Source organism: Chelmon rostratus, chromosome 3 (assembly GCF_017976325.1).
Source record: "Chelmon rostratus isolate fCheRos1 chromosome 3, fCheRos1.pri, whole genome shotgun sequence".
Lineage (NCBI taxonomy): Eukaryota > Metazoa > Chordata > Actinopteri > Chaetodontiformes > Chaetodontidae > Chelmon > Chelmon rostratus.
The window spans coordinates 30,249,176-30,272,208 of NC_055660.1; the positions used below are offsets into that span (position 1 = coordinate 30,249,176).

General features: G+C 43.4%; 1 protein-coding gene across 1 annotated transcript in view; it reads left to right on the forward strand.

Moving 5' to 3' along the window:
- Positions 1-1,643: 1,643 nt before the first annotated feature.
- Positions 1,644-23,033, forward strand: part of glra3 (glycine receptor, alpha 3) — a 47,143-nt gene continuing 25,753 nt past the window's right edge. Inside the window, exons 1-4 of the mRNA XM_041934425.1 lie at positions 1,644-1,792; positions 2,703-2,753; positions 6,002-6,132; positions 14,358-14,425. Coding sequence (XP_041790359.1) covers positions 1,644-1,792; positions 2,703-2,753; positions 6,002-6,132; positions 14,358-14,425 — 399 coding nt within the window. The remainder of the gene's footprint in view (positions 1,793-2,702; positions 2,754-6,001; positions 6,133-14,357; positions 14,426-23,033) is intronic.

The following is a 23,033-nucleotide window of genomic DNA, read 5'->3' on the forward strand; positions in this document are numbered from 1 at the left end:
TGTCTCTTTGTATGTCTGTGTGTGTGTTTACCAGTATGACAATGGCAGGGAGAGTTATTTTTGGAAATGTTCCTTTCTGCCCCAACAGGCAAACACACAATGTAGTTTCAGAATTTGGAAACTACGACCAGAGGAATGAACAGGCAACCTTTAACCCTAATCCTAGCTCTAACGTTCTTCTTAACATTCTGGGAGTTAGCTCACAGTTAAGAGTCCAAAGTTCTTTGGCCTTTTACAAGAAACACTTATCAGGACATCAGAACACCTGAAGCCCAGTTCTGACCAAAAATTCGCGATGAGACAACACCATTACATCACTGGTAGAACATTGCAGGGAAAAGTTGCATCAGTGTAAACTGGACTGTCTTAGCTCGACTCAAGCCGGATGATTCAGCTTTTTAAGTTGCCAGTGGTTAGACTTTACATCACCTGTTTCAACAGCCAATCAGCTTGCTTAGAAGTCAGCTGGTCATGTCAGTTAAAAACTGTCAGCTGGTCAAAGTGACACCAATTCCTCTGAATGACAGAACTGCTCCAGGAATAGACAGAAGAAATTGACAAGAGAGATTTTAGGTTCACGCCATGCATTTGCATAAACCCCCTGGGCAGACCTTTTCTACCCTCCCTGTCCCCTGATTAAAATATTTCCCATTAAATCTGTATTCTTAACCTTTCTAAAAACAAAATTTAAAAAACAATAGCTTGGCTGGAATGCTGACGGGAGACACAAGCTACTTTCACTTATTCACTCAAACAGCACCAGCCAATATAAGAAGAAATCGAATGAAGAAAAGATGCTGTTTCATCGATACTGGAGATGCAACTGAAGTAACTCACTATCACAAAAAAAGCCTGAGAAGCTGGCAGTTAGAATTAAAGTACAGAGATATAAAAATGATACATGGTCTTGTCTAGTTGCATGGGTGTGAACAGACAGGTTTTCAGAACGTTCCAGACTGGCACATTGCGAGTAGTTGCAAATTTCAACTCATCTTGCCACAAATCTTTGGTCTGAACAGGGCCAAGACTCAGAGCTAAATGGAAACCCGACCATTTCCGACCATCCCTCCACCCAAGTCTGTTCCAGAGCCTGAACCGTTGCAGTTTGGCTGGGCCTGTCTCACTTCTAAAAAAAAGACAGCACCATCTCAACACCAAGAGTTGCATGTATTGTGGTCACGTTGGTCATTGCCTCTCCTTCTGTTCCCTGTGCCCAGTAAAAGAAGGAGGATTAGCAGTAGTGAGAGATTTTCTACTGAGCCTTACTACCTGTTCATCTCCCCCGCCCAATGGCTCTCCTAAATGGCACCCTTGTGTGAAGAGGCCAGTCCTTCACCCTGCCTTTGCTCATTGATTCCAGTGACAATGAGAGCTCTATAGATCAAATGACAGCTACTCAGGTGCTCAGTTGGGTATTGTAACTGTCCCCCTGGATACTCCCACCAAGGTCAGCTCTCTCAATGGTCAGCTTCTTGCCTGGTTCAGTGAAAAAATGGTTCCCTTTATTTCTGCACCTCTCAGGGACAAAATCTGCTTCCTTGTAATTGATTTCCCTCACACACTGCTTGTTCTCAGTCGTCCCTGGTGAAAGTTGCAAATCTTCAAATAGACTAGTTGGCTGGTTTCTTGGAGTACCTTTTGTCATGCCAACTGCCTACATTCTGCCCTGGCTCCGGTTCTGTCTGTGCCTGGCAGACTTGGAAGAAGGCTTGAGCTGCCCTCCTTTGGGCTTCCACCCAATCCCAGTCCCAGGCCAACCATTTCCGTGCCACTGCCCTGACTTACAACGCTGGTAAGAAGGTATGGCTTTTCCTCTCCCTGAAAGTGGAATGTTGTGATTTGCACTTTATAAATAGAACTAATTTGAATTGAATGTTTTCCCATTCTTTTTTGGTGTACGATGTCAGCTACTCAAATGTTTTGGCTTTCTTTTGTCATTGTCATTTGTCAAATTTTTTGAATGGGTGACAATTTTTTGAATAGTAGACCAATGATCTTTTGAGCTGCATTAACTATGCGCTGCACAGTTTTGCGGTTGCAGGCAGTACAGCTCCCATACCAAAAAAGTGATGCAGCTGGCCAAGATACTTTCAATGGTGCCTTAGTAGAAATAGCACACGATGGGTGCCAGGGCTCTTGCTCTCTTTAATTTGCAGAGGTAGTAGAGGCACCGCTGGCCAGTGATGTTGTGTTGTCTGTCCAGGAGAGGTCCTTGGTGATGTGCACACCAAGAAATTTGATACTGCTCACCTTCTTCACAACAGAACCGTTGCTGGTCGGTGGGGTTTGCTGGGTATGGGTTCTCTGGACATCAGTAACAGTCAGTTGGGGCAGGAAGGAACATTTCCAAAAATAACTCACTGCCATTGTCATAGTGGTAAACACACACGCAGTCATGTCATCTGCAAATTTTATGAAATGATTGGTGCTGTAGTTTTGAACTTAGTCATGGCTCAATAGTGTCAAGAGCACGAGACTGACATCATTGGGGGGGCCCTGTGCTCACTGTGATGGTGCTCAATGTGCTGTGGCTGACCCATACTACTTGTGATGTCTCATTGAGAAAATCCAGCAATCAATTACAGAGAGAGGTGCTCAGGCCCGGCCGGTCTAGTTTCCATATTGACTGCAAAGGGATGATGGTGTTGAATGCTGAATTGAAGTCTATGAACAGCATTCTCACATAATCCTCTTGTGTCCAGGTGGGTGAGGGCTGAGTGGGGAGCAGAGGACACTGCATCATTGGTGGACCGGTTGGTCTGCTATGCTAACTGAAATGGGTCCTGGGAAGTAAAATGGACGTATTTGCTGCATGACTTTCCTTTCAAAGCATTTCTTGATGGTGGAGGTCAGTGCAACAGGTAGTCATTGAAGGAGGATCCAGACTTTGGCACAGGTATGATGGTGGTGGCTTTAAAGCATGTGGTGACAACAGCCTGGCTCAGAGAGGTGTTGAAGATATCTGGAACGATATCTTAGAGCTCCACATTCTTTTAACACATGACCAGGGATATTTTCTGGACCAGCAGCCTTGCATGCGTTGATCTTGGAGAGTGAGTTCTTAATGCTGGCTGGGGACAGGCACACAGCCAAATCATCAGGAGGGCATAGTCTTTTGTGCAGGTGTGTTGTTTTGTGCATCAAAGCGTGTGAAGAAGTTGTTGAGATTGTTCAGCAGACAGATGTTGTTGTCACAGGTCTGTGATGAGAGTTTGTAGTCTGTAATGGTCTGAATACCTTGCACACTTGTCTTTGCTGTCTCTGAAATGGCAGGTTATCTTTTTTGTGTACTGATGTAACTAACAGAACAGGCCTTCAGCAGCCTGTGGACCTTCCCTGTCAGCCATAGCTTATGGTTAGCCCAGGTGGTCATAGTTTTGGTGTGAGTCACATCATCATCATTTGGTGATGTAGGCAATGATAGTCTCTGTACATTTCTAAATGTTGGTGTGTTTGTTGTAAGTGGTTGCCTGCTTAAACATGTCCCAGTCTGTGGTGTCAAAGCAGTCCTGCAGTGTAGAGGTGGCGCCCTATGTCAGCACACGTACGTCATTTTGAACAGGTTTGGTGACTTTAATGAGTGGCCTGTGTGCTGGTTTTAGCATGACAGTGATGTGGTCAGAGAGGCCAAGGTAGGGCAGAGGTGAAGCCTTGTATACTTCTTTGTGGGTTGTGTAAACCAGTTCTTTTGTATTATTTCCCCTTGTTAGAAAATCAACATGCTGGAGTATTTTTGGAAGGACAGTCTTGAGGTCTGTGTGGTTGAAATCCCCAGCTAACATGAGATATCCATCTGGGTGGTCTGTCTGTAGCTCACTGATGACCTGATAAAGTTTGCAGAATGGCTCATTTCTGTCATCGCTGTCGGGACTGGAGTGAATGTAAACAGCGGCCAGCAGAATAGCTGTAAATTCCCTAGGCAGATAGAAAGGTTGACGAACATAAACTCCTCCAGTGGTTAACAGTGTTTGCAGACCGCCACAGCATCAGGACACAGACACAGACTGCAACACTGCGAGTTTTCCCTCCCTTAACCAAGGCCCTGCCCGCTCGGTTGCATGTTGTAGCCAGTCTAGTTGAAAGGCCAAGCCATTAATGGCTTAATGTTAATGTTGTCATTAAGCCGTGTTTCAGCAAATACAAAAACACAGCATTCTCTCATGCTAGGCAGACCTCAAAAGACATATGTGGTCTATTTTATTATCCAGGGAGTGTACATCTGCAAGAAGAAGGGGGGGGGGGGGGGGGGGGTTCACAGCCCCTAATGACAGATTTAAAAGCAAGGAAGACTACCTGGCGGCTACCTGACGACCTGGCGGGCCCACGTCGCCCGAACGAGCGACGTGGGCCCACGCTGGAGACACTAGTATCAGACATAGTATCTCACGCTGGAGATACTATGTCGCTCTGCTGGCCTGGGAATGCCTCGGGGTCCCCCCGGAAGAGCTGGAGGAAGTGTCTGGGGAGAGGGAAGTCTGGGCATCTCTGCTTAGACTGCTGCCCCCGCGACCTGGCCCCGGATAAGCGGAAGAAAATGGATGGATGGATGGATGGATGGTTTAAATAGCTGGCACAGATACCTCCATGCTTACCCCTCTTCTTCCTCAACTTGTGGTGCCCTGTGACATGTCTGTACAAAATGACAGCGTAACTTTATTGGCAACGATGACTCTAAGTAACAAACATAATGATTCCATAACCAAGGGTCTGATACACACTCACACGCTGATGAAGCAACACTGCAACACTGTGACCACAGTGAGAGTATTTATGTTTGTAGGTGGGGCTACCGAAAATTTTGTGGTAGCACAAATTGGGGTTGGGAGGTGCTGACAGCAGCGCACTGTCCGGACTACACGAGGTAATTCTGTAGTTGTCTACAGCTTGTCTGTTAGATGCCACTTTGGTTGGTTTTTGGTGGTCAGCTATTGTATTGAATGTCAAGCTGAGTATTTTTGTTTTGCTTCCTGGGATTCAGAAGAGTTTTTGTACAGATAAGGACTCATTCATTATTAGCTGAACTGTGGGTTTTGTATTGAACACTGACTGCCTCTTTGGTGGAGGTCTGAAAGCCCTTTCTAGTTAAGCATTTACTTATCATAATGGATTTTTCATGTTTTTTGGGAGACTACTCACATTGGACATTAACTGCTGGAGAGAGTGTTGTGTGTTGTTGCTCTTAATGTTCACACATTAACATTATACGGGATAATTTGCTAGGAGCTCCTACAGTGTAGATAAATAATGTGTCTTGTTTGCTCTAGTACACAGTTTGTACAACTAAATGTAGTTGTAAGAGCATGAGTGAGAAATAAATATGGACTAACTGTATGAGCTTTGTCTGCCTCTGTTTTTTGTTAGCATTTGATGACGTTTTGTCATTGCCAATCATTCCAGACCTCTGACCTTGAATAAAAATCAAATGTGGACTTCTGAGTTATAAGTTTGAGAACCCCTGTCCTAGGCTGTGTTTATCCTGCCATGGTTAACAATGACTTGATGTGATGGGGGATGGAAAACAAAAGACAAAACTATCCCCTTTCATTAATTTCCTTTCAGTGTTCTAATTCACACAATTTAAATCCCAACACCACATCCTCCTGTGTCACAACTAACAGAATGTATTTAATGGAGAATTTTATTATACTGTGACAGAAGAGGGTTACATCAAATTGGATGTTGCACCACTGGTCCTCAATGATTTTCCTCATTCCATCAAAGGTCTGCACTGTGAAGACGGTTCGCTACTACAATTTTGTGTGTCAAAATAAAAAAGTTGAACTACTTGGTTGGAAATTTCATATTCAAAGCTTGTATTTTGCAGGTTTTATCCTCAGGGTGTTTATGAATGAAGTAAAGGTCAGAGCTGTCATGAACAGTCAATACCTTGACTTACTATGATGCTTTACATCAGTTGACAAGAGGAGTAGCAAAATACACATCCTGCTATGAAATGTCACAAATGATTACTTGTGTTATCTGTGTTTTGTTTCCATGACAGTGTGGGTCAGTGTAAGGAGGTGGACAATGCTGCGAGGATACGGCAGGTCCCAATGTCTCCCTCTGATTTTCTGGATAAACTCATGGGGAGGACATCTGGATATGATGCCAGGATAAGACCGAACTTTAAAGGTACCTGCCTAGCTATGTGTCTGTCTGTCTTTAAGTGGACTTCCCTTGTGAGGCAGCAAGATAATGATTTTTGTTTAACCTCATTTTCTTTTACAATATTTGAGGGGCAGCCACTGGCTAACAACAAAGAGCCATCTGGGAAGTTGTTCCTCAACACTGTTTGGAAAAGAGCAGGCTCTCTCAAAAAATACTTTGCAGGTGATTGAATAGACCATCTGACTATCACCATCTATCAAGCTGTAACTACAATCAATCAGTTCAATGAACCATATGACATTGTAGGACTTTTGCCGAAACCAGTCAGGAGAAGAGCAAAAACATCTTTTCCATTGCCTAAAGCCTTCAGCACCATTCTTTGCTCTTCTTCCAATGATGAAATACTCTTTAGTTCTGATATAACTGATGCTATAGCAACATCTGCACTAGGGGTGGGGACCCTTCAGTCTCTGGGCCGTATATGGCCTGTGAGACTGGTTGATCTGGCCTGTGAGGCAATTCATAAATACAATCGCAATACATACATCGTAGCTGATATCATGTCAATGCATAATGGCGCCTGTCAACAAAACACAAATATATGTGGAGTGCCACGCTTCCCAAGGGAAACAGACAAACTTTTTTTGTTTTTGTTTTTTTGTTGACGTAACAGACAAGCCAATTTGCCCATGTCAATTTCTGTGGATGTGCTAGCAGTGTTGAAAAAGGCAAAGCTCAACAATCACTACAACTACAAACAGTCTAAACTGGATGAGTTGCAAGGACAAATGTGCTTGGATAAAGTTAACGCTCTTCAGTTGAGTTTGGATGCCCAACAAGCAGCTGACCACAAGACCACATTCTGACAGAGACAATGCTATGCTATGCAGGTAAGTTTTGTGATGAGCTAGTAGCTAAGAAGCTGTAAACTCATCCAGAAGTAGAATTTGTGAAGGAGTGCCTTGTTGCTGCCAGCAAAGTGAAATTCTTCTATAATGTCTGCTTGTCTGTAATAATTCAAAGAGATGAGGGGAAAACTGGTCATGGAGCTAAGTGACAGCAAGTATCTGTCTAATTTCATAGTGGACCTCTCAGAGCTGAACCTCAAGCTTCAGCCAGCACCCTGATACAATTGGCTAGTGAACCCCCCAAATTGCATTTGCATAATATACTTCTCAGGTGCTGCTCAATCACCTGTGACTTCCTGTGTGTGCCAGCCCTATAAAAAATTTCTGGGAGCATTGCTAAGTATGACCCTCAAAGGTTGTTCTAATAATTTAAATGGAAAAAGGGCCCCCACCCCTGATCCACGCTAACCTCAAAAGTAGCAAGCATTGGTGTTTTTGAACAACAATAAACCACACCAGTAAATTCCAATAGTTCCTCATATGATGCTGATTGGTCTGAACCACTGTGGTTCTACCACAAGCGCATAACTTGAAGCCAGAATCATACCTTTAAACTGGAATTTTGAGATTTGCCCATGCAGTAAAAGGCTGCTTCGCAAATTCATTGGTGTGTTGGTCCATCTTTTTGCTCAAAATGAAACCTAAAATCCAGTTGCTGAAACGCAACTGTTCTGATTAAGATCCAAGGCTGAAATGTTTTCTTTGTTGTTCTCGCATTAATCATAACCAAAGATTGTTGTATTATCTTTTTAACAATCATGCTTAGTATTGTCAACATATCTGAGGTGGCTTCATTAAAATACTTTACTTTAAAACCCATTTAATATGAAGCACATCCACCAAATCATTGTTTTATCATTGACAGCAGAAACATTTGAAGATTAAATAGGGTTAGTAGTTAATGTGGGGACACAATATGTCAAACAGTGCAATATGCAGATGTAGGATTTCAAAGACATTGGACATCAAAACTGAATACTGAGCAATAAAATCTCTCCAGTGTTATCATGCAACTGTATAACGAGCAAGTCTTTTTCTCTCTCCCTTCTCAGTTTATAGATTGTCCCGATAAATAGAGATGCACTTATTTTTTTTAGTCAGGTACTCCAGTGACTGACAGAAGATGGTGTGTAGTTCTCACACAAAAAACACAATCTTCATCACTGTCCCCCTTTATGTTTCCCTCACTGTCCTCTGCTTCAGTTCCCTGCATGGTAGATGGTAAAAATGCACTTCCCAGTCCCTGGTTGAGCCTCTAGTTAGTTGTCACCACCCACAGGTTAAGAGCTGGAATTGGGACAAATGTCTCTGTGGTCATCTTTGACAGGTGAATGTGCATCAGGGCGGAGAGATGAGTATGTCAGATGAGATTTGTAAGATAGTTGGTTTTTATTATGTTGAGTTGTTGTCCAGGCCATATCCTTCCCAGTCGACCGGGCGTTGCAGTCCTCTGCCCCATTGGCATACATCCAGAATTTGTCTGACTGTGAATGCAGAACATCATCGGCAAGCTGGGTGGGAGGAGGAGTGTCGGAGGGAGGGAAAAGAGGACTAGAAGAAACTGGTTTGAGCTGAGACACATGGAGTACAGGTGGATCCCAATAAAGCAAGTCAGCCTAAAGAAGAATGTTCTTGGAAGATAGCCAAACTCTCCAGCCTGGTTCATATGTGGGTGCTGGGGTCTGGTGGTGGTTGGCTCAGCTTTTATTACTATAAGCAGTTCTTAGTACATCAGCTTGAGTCTCCCACCAGAGTTTGCAGCAGTGGCAGAGATGCATCGATGAAATGGAGAATCCAGGAGAAGGGAATTCTGGCTGTGACACACAATAAAGCTGTTCCTGAGTCTTGGCTTGCTCTGTCTCCCCAGCCTCTCATCTGAGGATGGAAACCAGATTATTGACTGACAGTAGACCCCAAGGTTCGACAAAACTATCCCCTCTCTAGGGAAATGAATTCTGGACATCTGTCTGTCCGAGACAATAGCTGAGGGAATGCCATGAAGTCTGAATACATGTGTTACAAGGAGGTCAGTAGTATCTGGCTAAGGGGAGCTTGGAAAGAGCTATAAAGTGAACCACCTCGGACAAACGGTGCACTATTGTTAGGATAACTGTGTTACCTTGTGGAGAAGGGAGGCCCGTGGCCAAGTCAAGTGCGATATGAGAGCAAGGACGACTGGGGATAGCAATGGATGCAGCAGACCAGCGGGAGGGCAATGTGAGGCATTTCCCTGGATGTAGATGGAGCAATCATAGACAGGAGGGCCATTATCTAGGTCAGGTTGAGACTGTTGGGCCTCTCTCACCCACCAACTCAATCTCCCAAGTCACTGCCACACCCAAACAGGACAAGGAGAGAATAGTGTCTGACAGGAAGGAGAGTCTTCAGAGTCTTCATAAGAACCAATCTTATGATCAGCCATAATAAGCCACAATGGCATTTTACATAAAACAGTAAAATTCTGCGGTTGTTTTTAGTACTTTGCTTCATCTAAACTTTAGATGGCAAGAAATGGTGTTTTTCTTTTTTTTTTTTTTACTTGTAAATGCAACAATGATTATTTATCGGTGGACTTGTGGTGGATGTGTCTTCTTTTGTCTATGGTGCAAAAAGGATGGTACAGCCACATAGGACTTGCTCTTATGGTTCTCTCTTTACTCTGAAGTAGGTTTAAGAATAAACAGCATGCAGTTGTCATCAACAATGCATCAACTGCAAGAATTCAGATATGTGTAACAAAGTGTAGAAAGACAACTGCCTAAGATCATTACAAAATTAGAATAATGACCATAAGTAAGCCAAAGTGCATAACTCTTTGTGTTTCCGGCGCCGACGCGAGTGGCAGCCTCTCTAGCAGCTCCGTGTGATCTTCGCACTCTTTTGTTTTTATTTTCTTCCTCTTTCTGGGTTTCTTGGAAAGTACTTCTCTATCCTATGGATATGGACTCTACAACTTCAACGCCGACACTCGTTTATTCGAGGAACTTTTTAATCGCCCTGAGAACAGAGTCTCGCTTCGGTGTGGTCCCGTGTTTACCTGTGGACGTAAGGAAGCCGTACCGGGGCTGCAGAGCCGGCGCTATGCTTAAAGCTAAGTGGCTAGCAAAGAGGTGGAGATTCAAGCCTACGGTGCCTTCAATGATCATGGGAAACGTGAACTCTTTACCGAATAAGATCGACGAGCCGGCTGCGCTGACGAAGAACCTAAAGACCTTCAGGGAGTGCAGTTTACTGTGTCTTACTGAGACGTGGCTAACAGCTAGCATCCCAGATGCTAACATGGAGCTACTGGACTTCAGCACAGTCAGAGCGGACAGAGACACAAGAGCCTGTGGGAAGCGCAAAGGAGGAGGACTCGCACTGTATGTAAACAAACGGTGGTGCAATCCTGGGCATGTGAACATTAAAATCTCCAGCTGCTGCAGGGATATTGAACTCATGGCTGTAAGTTTACGTCCCTATTACTTGCCCAGGGAGTTCAGCCACGCCATTGTTCTTATTGTTTACATTCCACCGCGCGCCGACGCGGAGGCTGCGTGTGACGTCATCCACAGCGCTGTGGCCCAACTTCAAACACAGCATCCTGAGGCCCTTGTGCTAATCTCTGGGGACTTTAACCATGTCACTTTGGACAATACACTGGCTGCTTTTCACCAGTATGTGGACTGTAACACCAGGGGGAAGAGGACTAAAGATCTGATGTATGCAAACGTGAAGAACGCATACAGAGCCACCCCCCTGCCAGCACTGGGGAAAGCTGATCACAATCTGGTCCTGCTCAAACCTCACTACACACCAAGAGTGAGGAGACTACCAACAACAACACGCTCATTCAGGAAGTGGTCTCCTGAAGCTGCGCAGGCTCTGAAAGACTGCTTTGAGACCACAGACTGGGAAGCGCTGCAGGGGTCTCACAACGAGAACATGGAGGAGATGGTTGACTGCACCACAGATTATATTAACTTCTGTATGGACACTGTTGTTCCAGTAAAAACTGTACGCTGCTTTGCCAACAACAAGCCCTGGATTACCAGTGACATCAAAGGACTTCTGAACCAGAAGAAGAAAGCCTTCAAAGATGGTAATACACTGGAAATCAAGAGAGTACAGAAGGAACTCAGAGTCCAGCTCAGAGAGGCGAAGGAGCATTACGGAAGGAAATTAGAAGCAAGGATGCAGAACAACAACATGAGGGAGGTGTGGGAGGGAATGAAGACAATCACTGGCTGCAGCTCCAAGAAGGGTGCCCACATTGAGGGGGATGTGGGGAGGGCAAATCAGCTCAACCACTTCTTCAATAGATTTGATCACCCCAACCCATTCACACCTCTGAGCACAGCAGCCCCACCCTCCTACTCCCGCAAGCCATCACCAACACAGATGAGGACATCTCCCCTCCTCCCCTCACACCACCCAGGACAATCACAGCAGCTCAGGTCTGTCATGAGCTGAAGAGGCTGCGCCCCACCAAAGCCGAAGCCTGAAGGCCTGTGCGAGGGAGCTGGGACACCCCCTTCAGCGCATATTCAATCTGAGCCTGGGACGGTGGAGGGTTCCCCAGCTGTGGAAGACATCCTGCATCATTCCAGTCCCTAAGAAACCACATCCTGGTGAGCTGAATGACTTCAGCCAGTCACCCTGATGTCACACGTGATGAAGACCATGGAACGGCTGCTGCTCCATCACCTGAGGCCACAGATCCACCACGCTCTTGACCCTCTGCAGTTTGCTTACCGGGCGAAGACGGGAGTGGAGGATGCCATCATCTTCCTGCTACACCGATCTCTCTCTCACCTGGACAGAGGCAGTGGTGCTGTGAGGATTAAATTCCTGGACTTCTCCAGTGCCTTTAACACCATCTAGCCACTGCTTCTCAGGGACATAATAATAGACAATCCTGATCATCCACTGCACAGCACCATCTCCAGGCAGAGGAGCAGCTTCAGTGACAGACTGCTGTCATTGTCCTGCTCTATGGACAGACTAAAAAGATTGTTCCTCCCCCACGCTGTATGGCTCTTCAACACCTCTCGGGGAGGGCGACAAAAACAATAACCATCACAACAACTCCGAACCCGCTGCACACCTACACCACACATGGACACACGCACTTTATCGCACACACATCCATATGCTGGACTCCATCACACACACATCTAAATGCTGGACTCCATCACACACACATCCATATGATGGACTCAAACCGACTATTGCACACTGCTACTTTGCACAACTGCACTACTGCGCACATATTTAACTGCTCGAATGTTTAGTTCAGATGTTTATCCTGTATAGCTTAGTTCTTTATTTTTTACTTCACTACTTTTTCTTATATTGGTATCTTGTATTTTGTATTGGATTTTGCCTCTTACTTGAAAGTTGTGCCTTACTTGAAGATTGATCTGTATTTGAAAGTTGTTCATCACTTGTAAGTTGCACATTACTTGAAAGTAGTTCCTGTTCTTATTTTGCATGCCCTTGTGTGTCCACCTTTTTGAGCTGCTGGAACTGCAAATTTCTCCTTGGAGATAAATAAAGTATCTATCTATCTATCTATCTATCTATCTATCTATCTATCTATCTATCTATCTATCTAACTAACTAACTAACTAACTAACTAACTAACTAACTAACTAACTAACTCATCATGGTACCAAACATGTTACTTGTGTTACTGTTTACATAGATAGATAGATAGACTTTATTTATCCCAAGCTGGGAAATTGCAGTGCAGCAGCAGCATTACACACAGTGAAATAAGTGAAAATAAGACTATAAAGAACAAACTATACATAATAAAAATATAAAAATAGCGAGCAGTAAAAAGATTATATACATAACAAAATAATAAAACAGCCAAATAGTAAACAGTAGTAAAAAGTATTGCACAAAAGGAATATCAAATGCAAATGGCAGTGAAAATAAAGTGTACCGTGACTGTAAGAACAAACTATATATAATAAAATATCGAAATAGCACAAATCTGTATCTGTAATTTTCAGATTACATGCTAGTCGTGCTTGCAGTTAAAATGCATGTTACTGAAAACAACCGAAAACAACTTTAAAGCACTAAATATAGAAAAATTGATTGCCACATTGCTCACCCATTCGTCCACCTCAAGGTTGGAAGTATTTTCCTTTGCTGAGACATGTAAGGTGTGTGAGGAGGAGCTATTTGGGCAGTTGCATTATTAACCAACCAGGTGGCTCTAAAATTATACATATGTAAGTCAAGCATATCGATTTTGTAGAAAGTTGTGAGCTTTTTTCTGTTACACAAAGACAGTTTTTAGTTGGATTCTAACCAAGACACATGTCAAACTGTCTTGACAGCCATCCTAAACATTCAAATTCTAGCCCTACTTTCATTGTACTGAAAACTGAAGCACTGCAGAATGACAAATAGGAAATAAAGGAAGAACTTTTATTTGATTTATTTGTAGATAATCAAATAAATAATTATTTCATTATGTTCTTTATGAGTCTGCTGTAAAGCTATATTAGTATCATTCTGAATTATCCTAAAGATATCTCTGTCAATTCACGTCAGAACCCAAAGAGCTACTTCTTGATCCTTAAAATCACTGACTGCAAAAACGTCTATGTGGTTTTCCTCTTAGTCCCTCACGTTACTACAGGTTAAAGTCAAAACATATACTCTAAATTGCTATTGGCTGAGTATGTTTATTTGTAGGGCTTTGGGCACAAGCTCATTTTGGTGTAGCCAGTATTTTTGCAAATGTATAATTAGGAGAGTACAACACTGAAACAGTCCAATCCAGCGCAGTATGGTATAGGATTGATTAATTCTTAGGTGGAGTTGGGGTGGGGATCAATAATGGCCAATCACATGAGCTCCTCTCATTCCCCTTAAAAGAAGCAGTTTCCTGATGGGCTGACAGGAGTCTAAGAGTCTTCTCTTACATTATACTGGGAGGCGTTTCTAGCATTTTCTCTTCAAAATATATTACCTAAAAGTGGACTGCTCACTCTTCAATATAATGCAATCCAGTACACCAACACCACTGTTGCCTCTAAAATGACATCTTCAGGATACCTCAGTTTCTTCTGTAACTAATCTGTGCAGTATGGCCTACTGGTCACACAGGTTTATGTTTGAAGGCATCCACACTGGATAACGCATCTGTATTTAAATATGCTGAACATCCTTTAAGGCTGTATGAAGACATTGCTAGAGGGCAGAAAGTCCACTCTGAAACAGCTTCAGAGAAAGCAGTCTTGATATGCTCAAGCAGCTTGTTTATCTTTTAGAAATATATTGTATAATTTATATTATATTCATTTGCTCTCTAATCATTCTATCTCTATCCCACTGTAGGTCCTCCAGTCAATGTTTCCTGCAACATTTTCATCAACAGCTTTGGCTCCATTGCTGAAACCACCATGGTAAGTAACAGAGACAGTGCATGAAACTACAGTAAACTAGGTTAAAATAAGGTTAAAATAAAATAGCATAATTACAATACCTTTATTTTCTATGGGGAGCTATTTCAGCATTTTAACACAATCCTTGTAAACCCAAATTAAGTTGTCATTGGTGAGACCTAAACATGGCAATGTTATGTGCATCAGAGGTGAAAGGTAAGGAAAAGTAAGTAGTATTACTCTTACTATTTGTGAGCTTTTGTGATGCTTTCTGCACTTTGCAGCTTGTTTCAGAAAAACCTATATTCTACAGTCTTCAACAGGATGCTCAATCTTGTCAATTAAATACATAAGTCTTTGTGTAGTGTACTTTAGTGTAGAGTGTTTAGTGTCGATGGCTGAATCGTCTGGGTTGTGCTCAGTGCACAGACATGATGCGGTGATGCTTCAGTTAGGCCCCACATCATCAAATCAGAATCTGGACCTTTAGGTCAGTATTTAGGATTTAAGACTTTGATCAATGCTTCCTTGATAAGTGCAAAGGGATTATTTCTCTGTTTATATAGAAATGCAGATTGCAGTATATACTTGAAAAAGAAAAAATGGTTACTAGAAAACATTTTTTGTATGCAAAAGAGTAGAACTTTAAGAGCTTTGAGCTGGATGGTTATGTGCAGATAGTAAAGGTATCAAGACTGGGTAGTCTGTCAATTATTATCAAGCCTCAAGATGTTGTAAATTATTGAATACAGTTTCAGAGCTTTTAAAATTGGTTTATTTGTCCAAATTTAAAACAGCTCAAGCCAACAATTCCATTTAAAATAAAATGTAAATGTCCACCAGCTAATAGGAGCATTTCCCCAAAGTACATTGGCTGGTGGTCAACAGAAGAGTCAAATCCATAGGTATCTTTTAAAATAAACAGGTGGTATAACTTACTGGTGATATCACTGACATTATTCTTTGTAACTGTAATTAGTTAAAGCAGAAGTTATAGATATCAACACCTACCAGAAGGGAAAAAAAAATTGCAAGAGTTAATTTAAACACAAGATACTTGTGCTCAAAAAGAGGATTCATTCTCAGTGAAGAACCTTGGAGCTCTAATCTGCCTCTATACCTGCCAAAGAGCAGTGATTCCTAACACGTCTCTGGGGGTCATCAGGTGGAAACCTCCCTTCAACAGTGTTTCGCCTACTTAGTCCCACTACACCTCCAGGAGGTTAGGCAGTGAACTCCGGCGTCCCAGAGTCACCCCCCCTAGTGCCAGTTCACACTGCTCCTACACAATCCAAACAGCACCGCCACGTTCAACTGACCCAGAGATGCTCCAGGTAGTGGCCAGTACCGATGCTACCATTTAACTATTGCTAACGCTAATGCTAACCGCTAGGAAGAACAGAAGAAGACAATACAGTTCCGATGCTACCATTTAGCTAATGTTACGTGCTAACCGCTACCTGCTAAGAGGAACAGAAGAAGACAATAAAGCTAGATTCACCTATACTGTTAATGTTAATTGCTAGCTACCAATACTAACTGCTAAGATACTATCATACTCTCACCGCTTTAGCTATTGTTAGCTGCTACAATGCTACCACAGGCCTAGATGCCACATGTAACTGCCGATTGCCACACTACCATCATCTACCCCTGCCTCTCACCAACTGCACCAAGAAAAAGCGGGGTGGGAATACAAACCCTGGTTCGGGTAGGGGATAGAAAATAAAGAGGTAGAGTCAAAAGATGAAAGTAGGGATTGGATACAGACCCTTGTTCGGGTAGGGGGTGGAAAATTTAGAGGGTGCTGAAGGTGGAGGCCTAAACCACAGACTAGATTTAACAGCCTCTTCTAACATTTCCTTCAAGAAGCAGCAAACCCTACCATTTCCTTCAAAAAGCAAACAGAGCAGGAAAACAAACCCTAACATTTCCTTCAAGAAGCAAACAAAACAGGAAAACAACCAAAAAGATCAAAAAAACAAGCCAACTCTGTATCTTACCACGCAAACTCACCTGAACAGGCCGCATGGTTCCAAAGAGAGACTCTAGCTGGCCACACCCCCACCTTATCTAAACTTCCTGGTTCTCTTCCTATTGGCAGAGCGAGAAGATGGGGCGGGGAAAGCAGAGCAGAGGAGAGGTGTCTTGTTGAGACTTTAACCTCTTCTCTTGCCGGGTTAGGCATGCATGTCCTCTGCCCCCCCCTCCCCCACCGTCCCTATTTCACCCCCCAACTACTATTATTTCTCCTGATCCATATCCACTGACTAGACCTAGCAGCCTCATCTGACATCTCCCTCACTGTCTTTCTTAAATTTTGCCCATGCACTCCCAGCTCCCTCAACAGTGAAACAGCTGACCCTGCAACAAAACCTCTACACCCCACTTTAACCGGACAGACCCTGGTCTTCCATCCCCTCTGCTCAGATTCTGTCTTTAAATCTGCATACTTAGTCTTCTTCCTTTCATAAGCTGCCTCCACTGAATTTTCCCAAGGGACTGTTAACTCAATAAAATACACAGTCTTTTTACTCATGGACCATAAGACAATGTCCGGCCTCAGATTACTATAAACTATTTCCTGGGGCACAACTAGCTTTCCTCCCAAGTCGACCTGCATTTGCCAATCATCAGCCCCTACCAGGCAGCCACCTACCTGCTTTGTCCCTGACTTAGCAGCTCTATTTTTCTCCCCCTCTCGAACGAACTGCACATCTAACCTCTCCTTTCTAGAACTTCCAGAATTCACCTGCTTCCTTCTCTCCTCAATGCCTGCGGCTAAGCTTCTCAGCACCTGATTATGCCGCCATGTATACCGGCCTTGTGATAAGCTAATTCTACAACCTGACAAAATGTGCTTCAAACTTGCTGTACCTGAGCAGAGTGGGCACGATTGATCGCCCTGTACCCAGAGACTTAGGTTCTGCGGGGTTGGCAACACATCGTATGTCGCCCCTATCAGAAATTTAATACGGCCTTCCTCCATATTCCACAGGTCCCTCCAACTAAGTTTCCTCTTCTCAACACCTTCCCAATTCAACCATTGTCCCTGTTTGGCTTGACCAACTGCTTTTGCCCCTCTTAACAACTCCTCCTGCCTACGCACCTGTTCCACTACAAGCTTTCTTTTCTCCTTTAGACCTGCTTTATTCCACACTGGTTTGCCTGGGCCAAGCCCCAAGCCTCCCCGGCCAAATTGAACATTTCCTACTATTTCTGCATGCCTAAGAGCTGCCTCTGCCTCCTGCACTGCTGCCCTTGGGTTCCATTTCCTCCCCCCAGAAGGATTCGGAACCACATTGCTAACTAACATGTCCTTACTCCCAGATAATAAAAGTTCTGTCCTTACCTTAGTGCATTTAAACTCCTCTGTTAGACTGGATACTGGCAGCTGAAGCATTCCTTTCCCATACAAAGCTACATTGCTTAAGCACCTGGGAGCACCCAACCATTTTCTAATATAAGAGCTAACTAGCCTTTTCATTCTCTCTGCTACAGATAATGGGACTTCATATACTGACATTGGCCACATTAACCTAGGATACAAGCCAAACTGCAAGCACCACAACCTCAGTTTTCCTGGGAGCCCTGATTTATCTATTCTCTCCAGCCCTTCTGCAACATCCTTTCTAAATTGCACAACCTGTTCAACATCATTCAGGTCCACATTGTACCACCGTCCTAGACTCTTAACTGATTTCTCCCTAATTGTTGGGATTTCCTCACCATCTATAGCGAACTTTCTATCACTTACTTTCCCTCTGTATATTGAAATACTCCTTGACTTACTAGGCTTAATCTTCATACTAGCCCACTTGAGATTCTGATTGACTTTATCTAACAACCTCCTTGTACATGGCACTGTTGAAGTTAGCAGTGTCATATCATCCATATAAGCCCTAATTGGTGGAAGACGCATTCCATTCTGCCGTCTCTCTCCACCTACGACCCACTTGGAAGCCCTAATAATTACCTCCATAGCCATTGTGAAAGCTAGCGGGGACACTGTACATCCTGCCATAATACCAACCTCCAATCTTTGCCAGCCTGTTGTGAGCTCTGCGATACTTGCACACAGTCTGATGTCTTGGAAATATGCTTTCACCAAGTTAACAACTATCTCCGGCACTTTAAAGTAGTCAAAGGAACTCCAAATAAGGTTATGTGGCACTGACCCAAACGCATTAGCCAGATCTAAAAATACAACATTCAAGTCTCTTTTCTCCCTCTTAGCTGTCTGAATCTGATGCCAAATCATGCTAGTATGCTCTAAGCATCCCGCAAATCCTGGTATCCCTGCTTTTTGCACTGTCGTATCTATCATACCATTCCTTTCTAAGTATTTAGCCAGCCTCTGTGCTACGATACTAAAGAAAATCTTTCCCTCAACATTTAGGAGAGAAATCATCCGAAACTGGCTAAGGTCCGATGACTCCTTCTCCTTAGGGATGAAGACACCTCCTGCCCTGCGCCATGCTCTTGGAATACTTTGTTTCTCCCAAACTATTCTAAGGTATCTCCATAGTGTCCTTAAGATGCCAGGTGCACTCTTATAGAGACGGTAGGGGACTCCATTAGGCCCTGGGGCCGAAGAAGCCTTTGCACGCCTAACCACCTCCACCACTTCTCTCCACCTAGGTGGGCTCACATCCATCTCCTGCTCCACTTCCCCTAATGGTGGCATGTCAGGTGGAAGACCTATGTTCCTATTCTCCTTTGAATCTGAATACGTCGACTTCAAATACTGTTCGATCTCTGATTTCGTTGCCTTAAGTTGCCCTCCTTTTTCTTGATTAAACAAGCCTTTCACAAAATTAAAGGGGTTCCTAAAAAATGCTGACCTTGCACGTTCCTTCTTCTTTCTCTTCTCCCTAAGGTGCTCTGCCCTTCTGAGTACTGCTAACCTGCTTCTCAGTTCCTCCTGCAACACCTTAATTCCCTCCCTTTCTTCTTCTGTCGCCTTCCTCCACTGCTTTCTTAACTGCCTCCTTTCCTTTACTAACTTCTCTATTTCTCTTTGCCGCCTAGACTTGCCGACCTGCACCCTCTCGCCTTTCCTTTTGACAAGCACGCCAAATCTCTCTCGACCATAGGAGTAGATCACATCTCCAATTTTATCCAACTTCTCCACTACATCTCCTCTAAGCCTGCTTAATATGACTGATAAATCTCTATCAACTGCCTCCCACTCTTTGCTATCATTAGCCCTCGGCCACCTAACTCTAGCTTTCTGCTCCATGCTTCTCTCCTTGGCTGGCCTGTTGACCTCAACACCAACTGCATCCCCTCTCCGTACCTCCTCCTCTCCAGGGATAGTGTTACTGATATCCTGCGAACTGTGGTTTTCTACTTGTCGCTGGACTTCATCCGACTGATTCGACTGACTTCTCAAGAAATACTGGTCGATGCGGCCACTCTGCCCTTCCACCGCTAAACACTTCCTCCTTCCCTGATGGGTCCTAAGGCCTCGGATTGATGTTATTTTCTGCCAGCCACATGGGCAAACTTGAAGCTTCTTATCCTCTGATGCACAACTTTTGCTCTCCTTAGTTGCCTTCCCTGTCACCTGAGTACTGCTACCTCTGGTCCTAAGAGATGGGTCCGTGCCCCCATCCCTCACTGAGTCATGTATCCAAGGCATAGTCATATCCGTTGTCCTGTTCGTTACCATGCAATCCACCTGTGAGTCATCTTCCACCCCTGCTCTCGCTGACTCTTGGGGTATTTTCCTTATATTGGTTGTAGCTAAGTCTGGTTGTAGCAAGGTTAAGGCTTGCCACTGCTGCCATGGGTTGCTAGCCCATACCAGCACCTGGTAGTGCTAGGAGTAAAGAAAAGCTTTAAACTGTGGACACACAGGCCCTGACAAGTAGAATAATGACAGAGGGAGGCAGACAGAGATAGAAATCAGAAGAGACAGACAAGCAGACAGGAATAGCAGATGTGCAGTGAAGACACTGAGTGACTCTGACAGCAAATACTTTTAAGTGACAGAAAGTCAGTCCAGGCTGCAAACAAGCTGCTTTTATTGATATTAAGTTGTATGTCACATACACATAGAACAGGATCAGGATTTTTATGGATTGCCATTAGATTAGTAAAAATTATCATCTTTCTAAACCTGAAATCATCAACAAGGACAGAAAAATATAAATAATAGTAATAATAATAATACATTTTATTTAGAAGCGCCTTTCAGAACACTCAAATACGTAAACAATCTCCCCCCTGGTTATTCTCATGCTCCTTATTTCTGATGTTACTGTCAGCTGGGATGGCCACATCTATCACAACTACCCTCTGCTGCTCCTTGTCAACCACCGCAATGGCTGGATGCTTAACCAGCAGCTGTTTGTCAGTCGGGAACTTGTAGTCCCACAGGATCTTACCTCTGTTGTTCTCAACCACCATTGGGACTTGGGGACTTCAAATCCATACTTAGCACAGATGTTCCTATACACTATCCAAGTCACTTTGTTTCCTCTCATCTCAGTGCACGCTGTCCCAGCTTACATCTCATACCCTGCTACTATGTGCTGAGTTGTCTCCGGCGCATCTTTGCACAGCCTGCACTTTGGGTCCCGTCTGCTGTGGCTTACCCAGGCTTCTATGGATCTGGTGCTTAGGGCCTGGTCTTGTGCTGCCATGATCAGAACCTCTGTGCTGCCTTTTCTAGCCTCTGGTGCGATTTCTTTATGTGAACCACTTCCTTTCTCTGCCGATGATACATCCCATGGAGGGACTTGGTCCTCCATGATAGTTTCTCTTCCACCTCATAGCCCTCTGTCTTCTGCTGCCTGAGGCACTCTTTTAGCAGTTCTTTCCGGGTGGTCATCTTCCTGATGTATTCATTCACTTGTCAACATTACAGCCACCTTTAAAAAAACAGCAGATTCGCAGAAAAATCTCATTTAACTCACACTATGCGTATCACCTAAAGCATATTGTTACCGTTCAACTCCATTTTCCTCTGTTTTCTACATATAATTATAGTGATTGTGTATTTGGCTCTGAGCACAGCCAAAACACTCAATTCTCTCACTCAATTCACTTTTGGCTCAGAGAATGAAATAGTGCTATTAGCAACTTCTAAAAATATGAGAATTCGCCCTCATAAACCAAAACTGATGATAGCTAGATAGAACTATACATTTATACATTCCAACACCACTTCACTGTCTGTCACACACTGTCTCTTGCATAATTAGCAGAGCAGGATGGGTTGTGATCAGCCGAGCCCTCTCTGAAGATGGATGGATGGACGAGTGAATGAATGATTGAAGCAACAAGGTCTAAGTGCTTTCTGCAGCACTGCAATTTGTTCTGACAGATACGTCGTGTGTGTGTGTGCATGTTGGTGTTTTTGCCTGCCAAGCAAGAGCTGCCATGAGAAGTTTCAGAATGTACAATATTTCTCTCATTTGACTTTATTATTCATCTTACACAAATCAATTTTTCATGACGGTATGTGTGTGTGTTTACATAACACTGAACCAGCTTTGTGAATGTGTCATCCGGGCCCTCTGTCGCTGTGATTTCTTTTTTGAGTCTGTCTATAGTAAATAACCACAGGGAAGTTATTATCATATTTATGTAGTCTGTTTTCTCAGGATGCTTTTTCAGTTTCAGTTTTTATTTTGAGGATTGAGTTATAAGCATTTTTGTTCATTATCAGTTGTACCTTAAGCAAGCCCATAAGTCAAAAGAAGCTTGTTTTGGCTTTTATATCAATAAGGGACTTTTTAAAAAGGCAAAAACAGTCAGCGTGAGGTCAGCACAAATGCAGAGCTCATGATAAACAGTTTATACTGAGAGCTAAAGAGAGAGAGAGGAGCACTAGGAGTACATACAGGGGGCATATGTCACATTAGGATTAAGACCTTTCTCTCTTCTCACCATCTGTCTTTTCATCTACCCACTCCCTCTTTCCCTCCAACAAACAAGAGTGCACAATGACATAACCTCAACACATCAACATTTCAAATATGTTTTAGTGACACAACAGAAAGTATAACTGTAGCAGGACATGATTTCAGCTGACACATAATAAACAGCTATGGCGTAGATGATGATTGGAAGGATGGATGAATAGACTGGTAGACAGTGTCATAAATTGTCTGCTATGTTCTAGACAGTTTAAATTGCTGCTGTCAGAATGGATACTATAATTATTATTAGTAGTAGCAGTAGTAGTATATTAGTAGTAGTGGTAGTAGTATTCTTGGTTTCTATGATACATTGATGGCTGCAGTGAATTACCTGCTGCAACCTGGAGGATAAACTGCTTCCTTTTGTTTGTTTGTTGACTTACCTGTCTCAGAAAACTAGGATGTGGATGAGGATGGGTTCATGCCGACATGAATCCATCCCACTGCCTTGCAGTTAGTATGACTGCATGTTGTGTTTTTCTAATGCACAGTCTTACCTGTTGAAATAATAAAAACCCTGACGCCCATAAGGACTTTGGGTTGCCAAAACTAGCATCTGCTTAACACAAGCAGCCCAAGATGTTCCTCCTGAAAACGTGATAAAACAGTGGTAATGGGAAAGATGAAGGTGGTGAATTCAGAAGGCCTGCTCAGTTTTATTTAGAATAGATAATATTATATGATGCAAAGTTTAATGA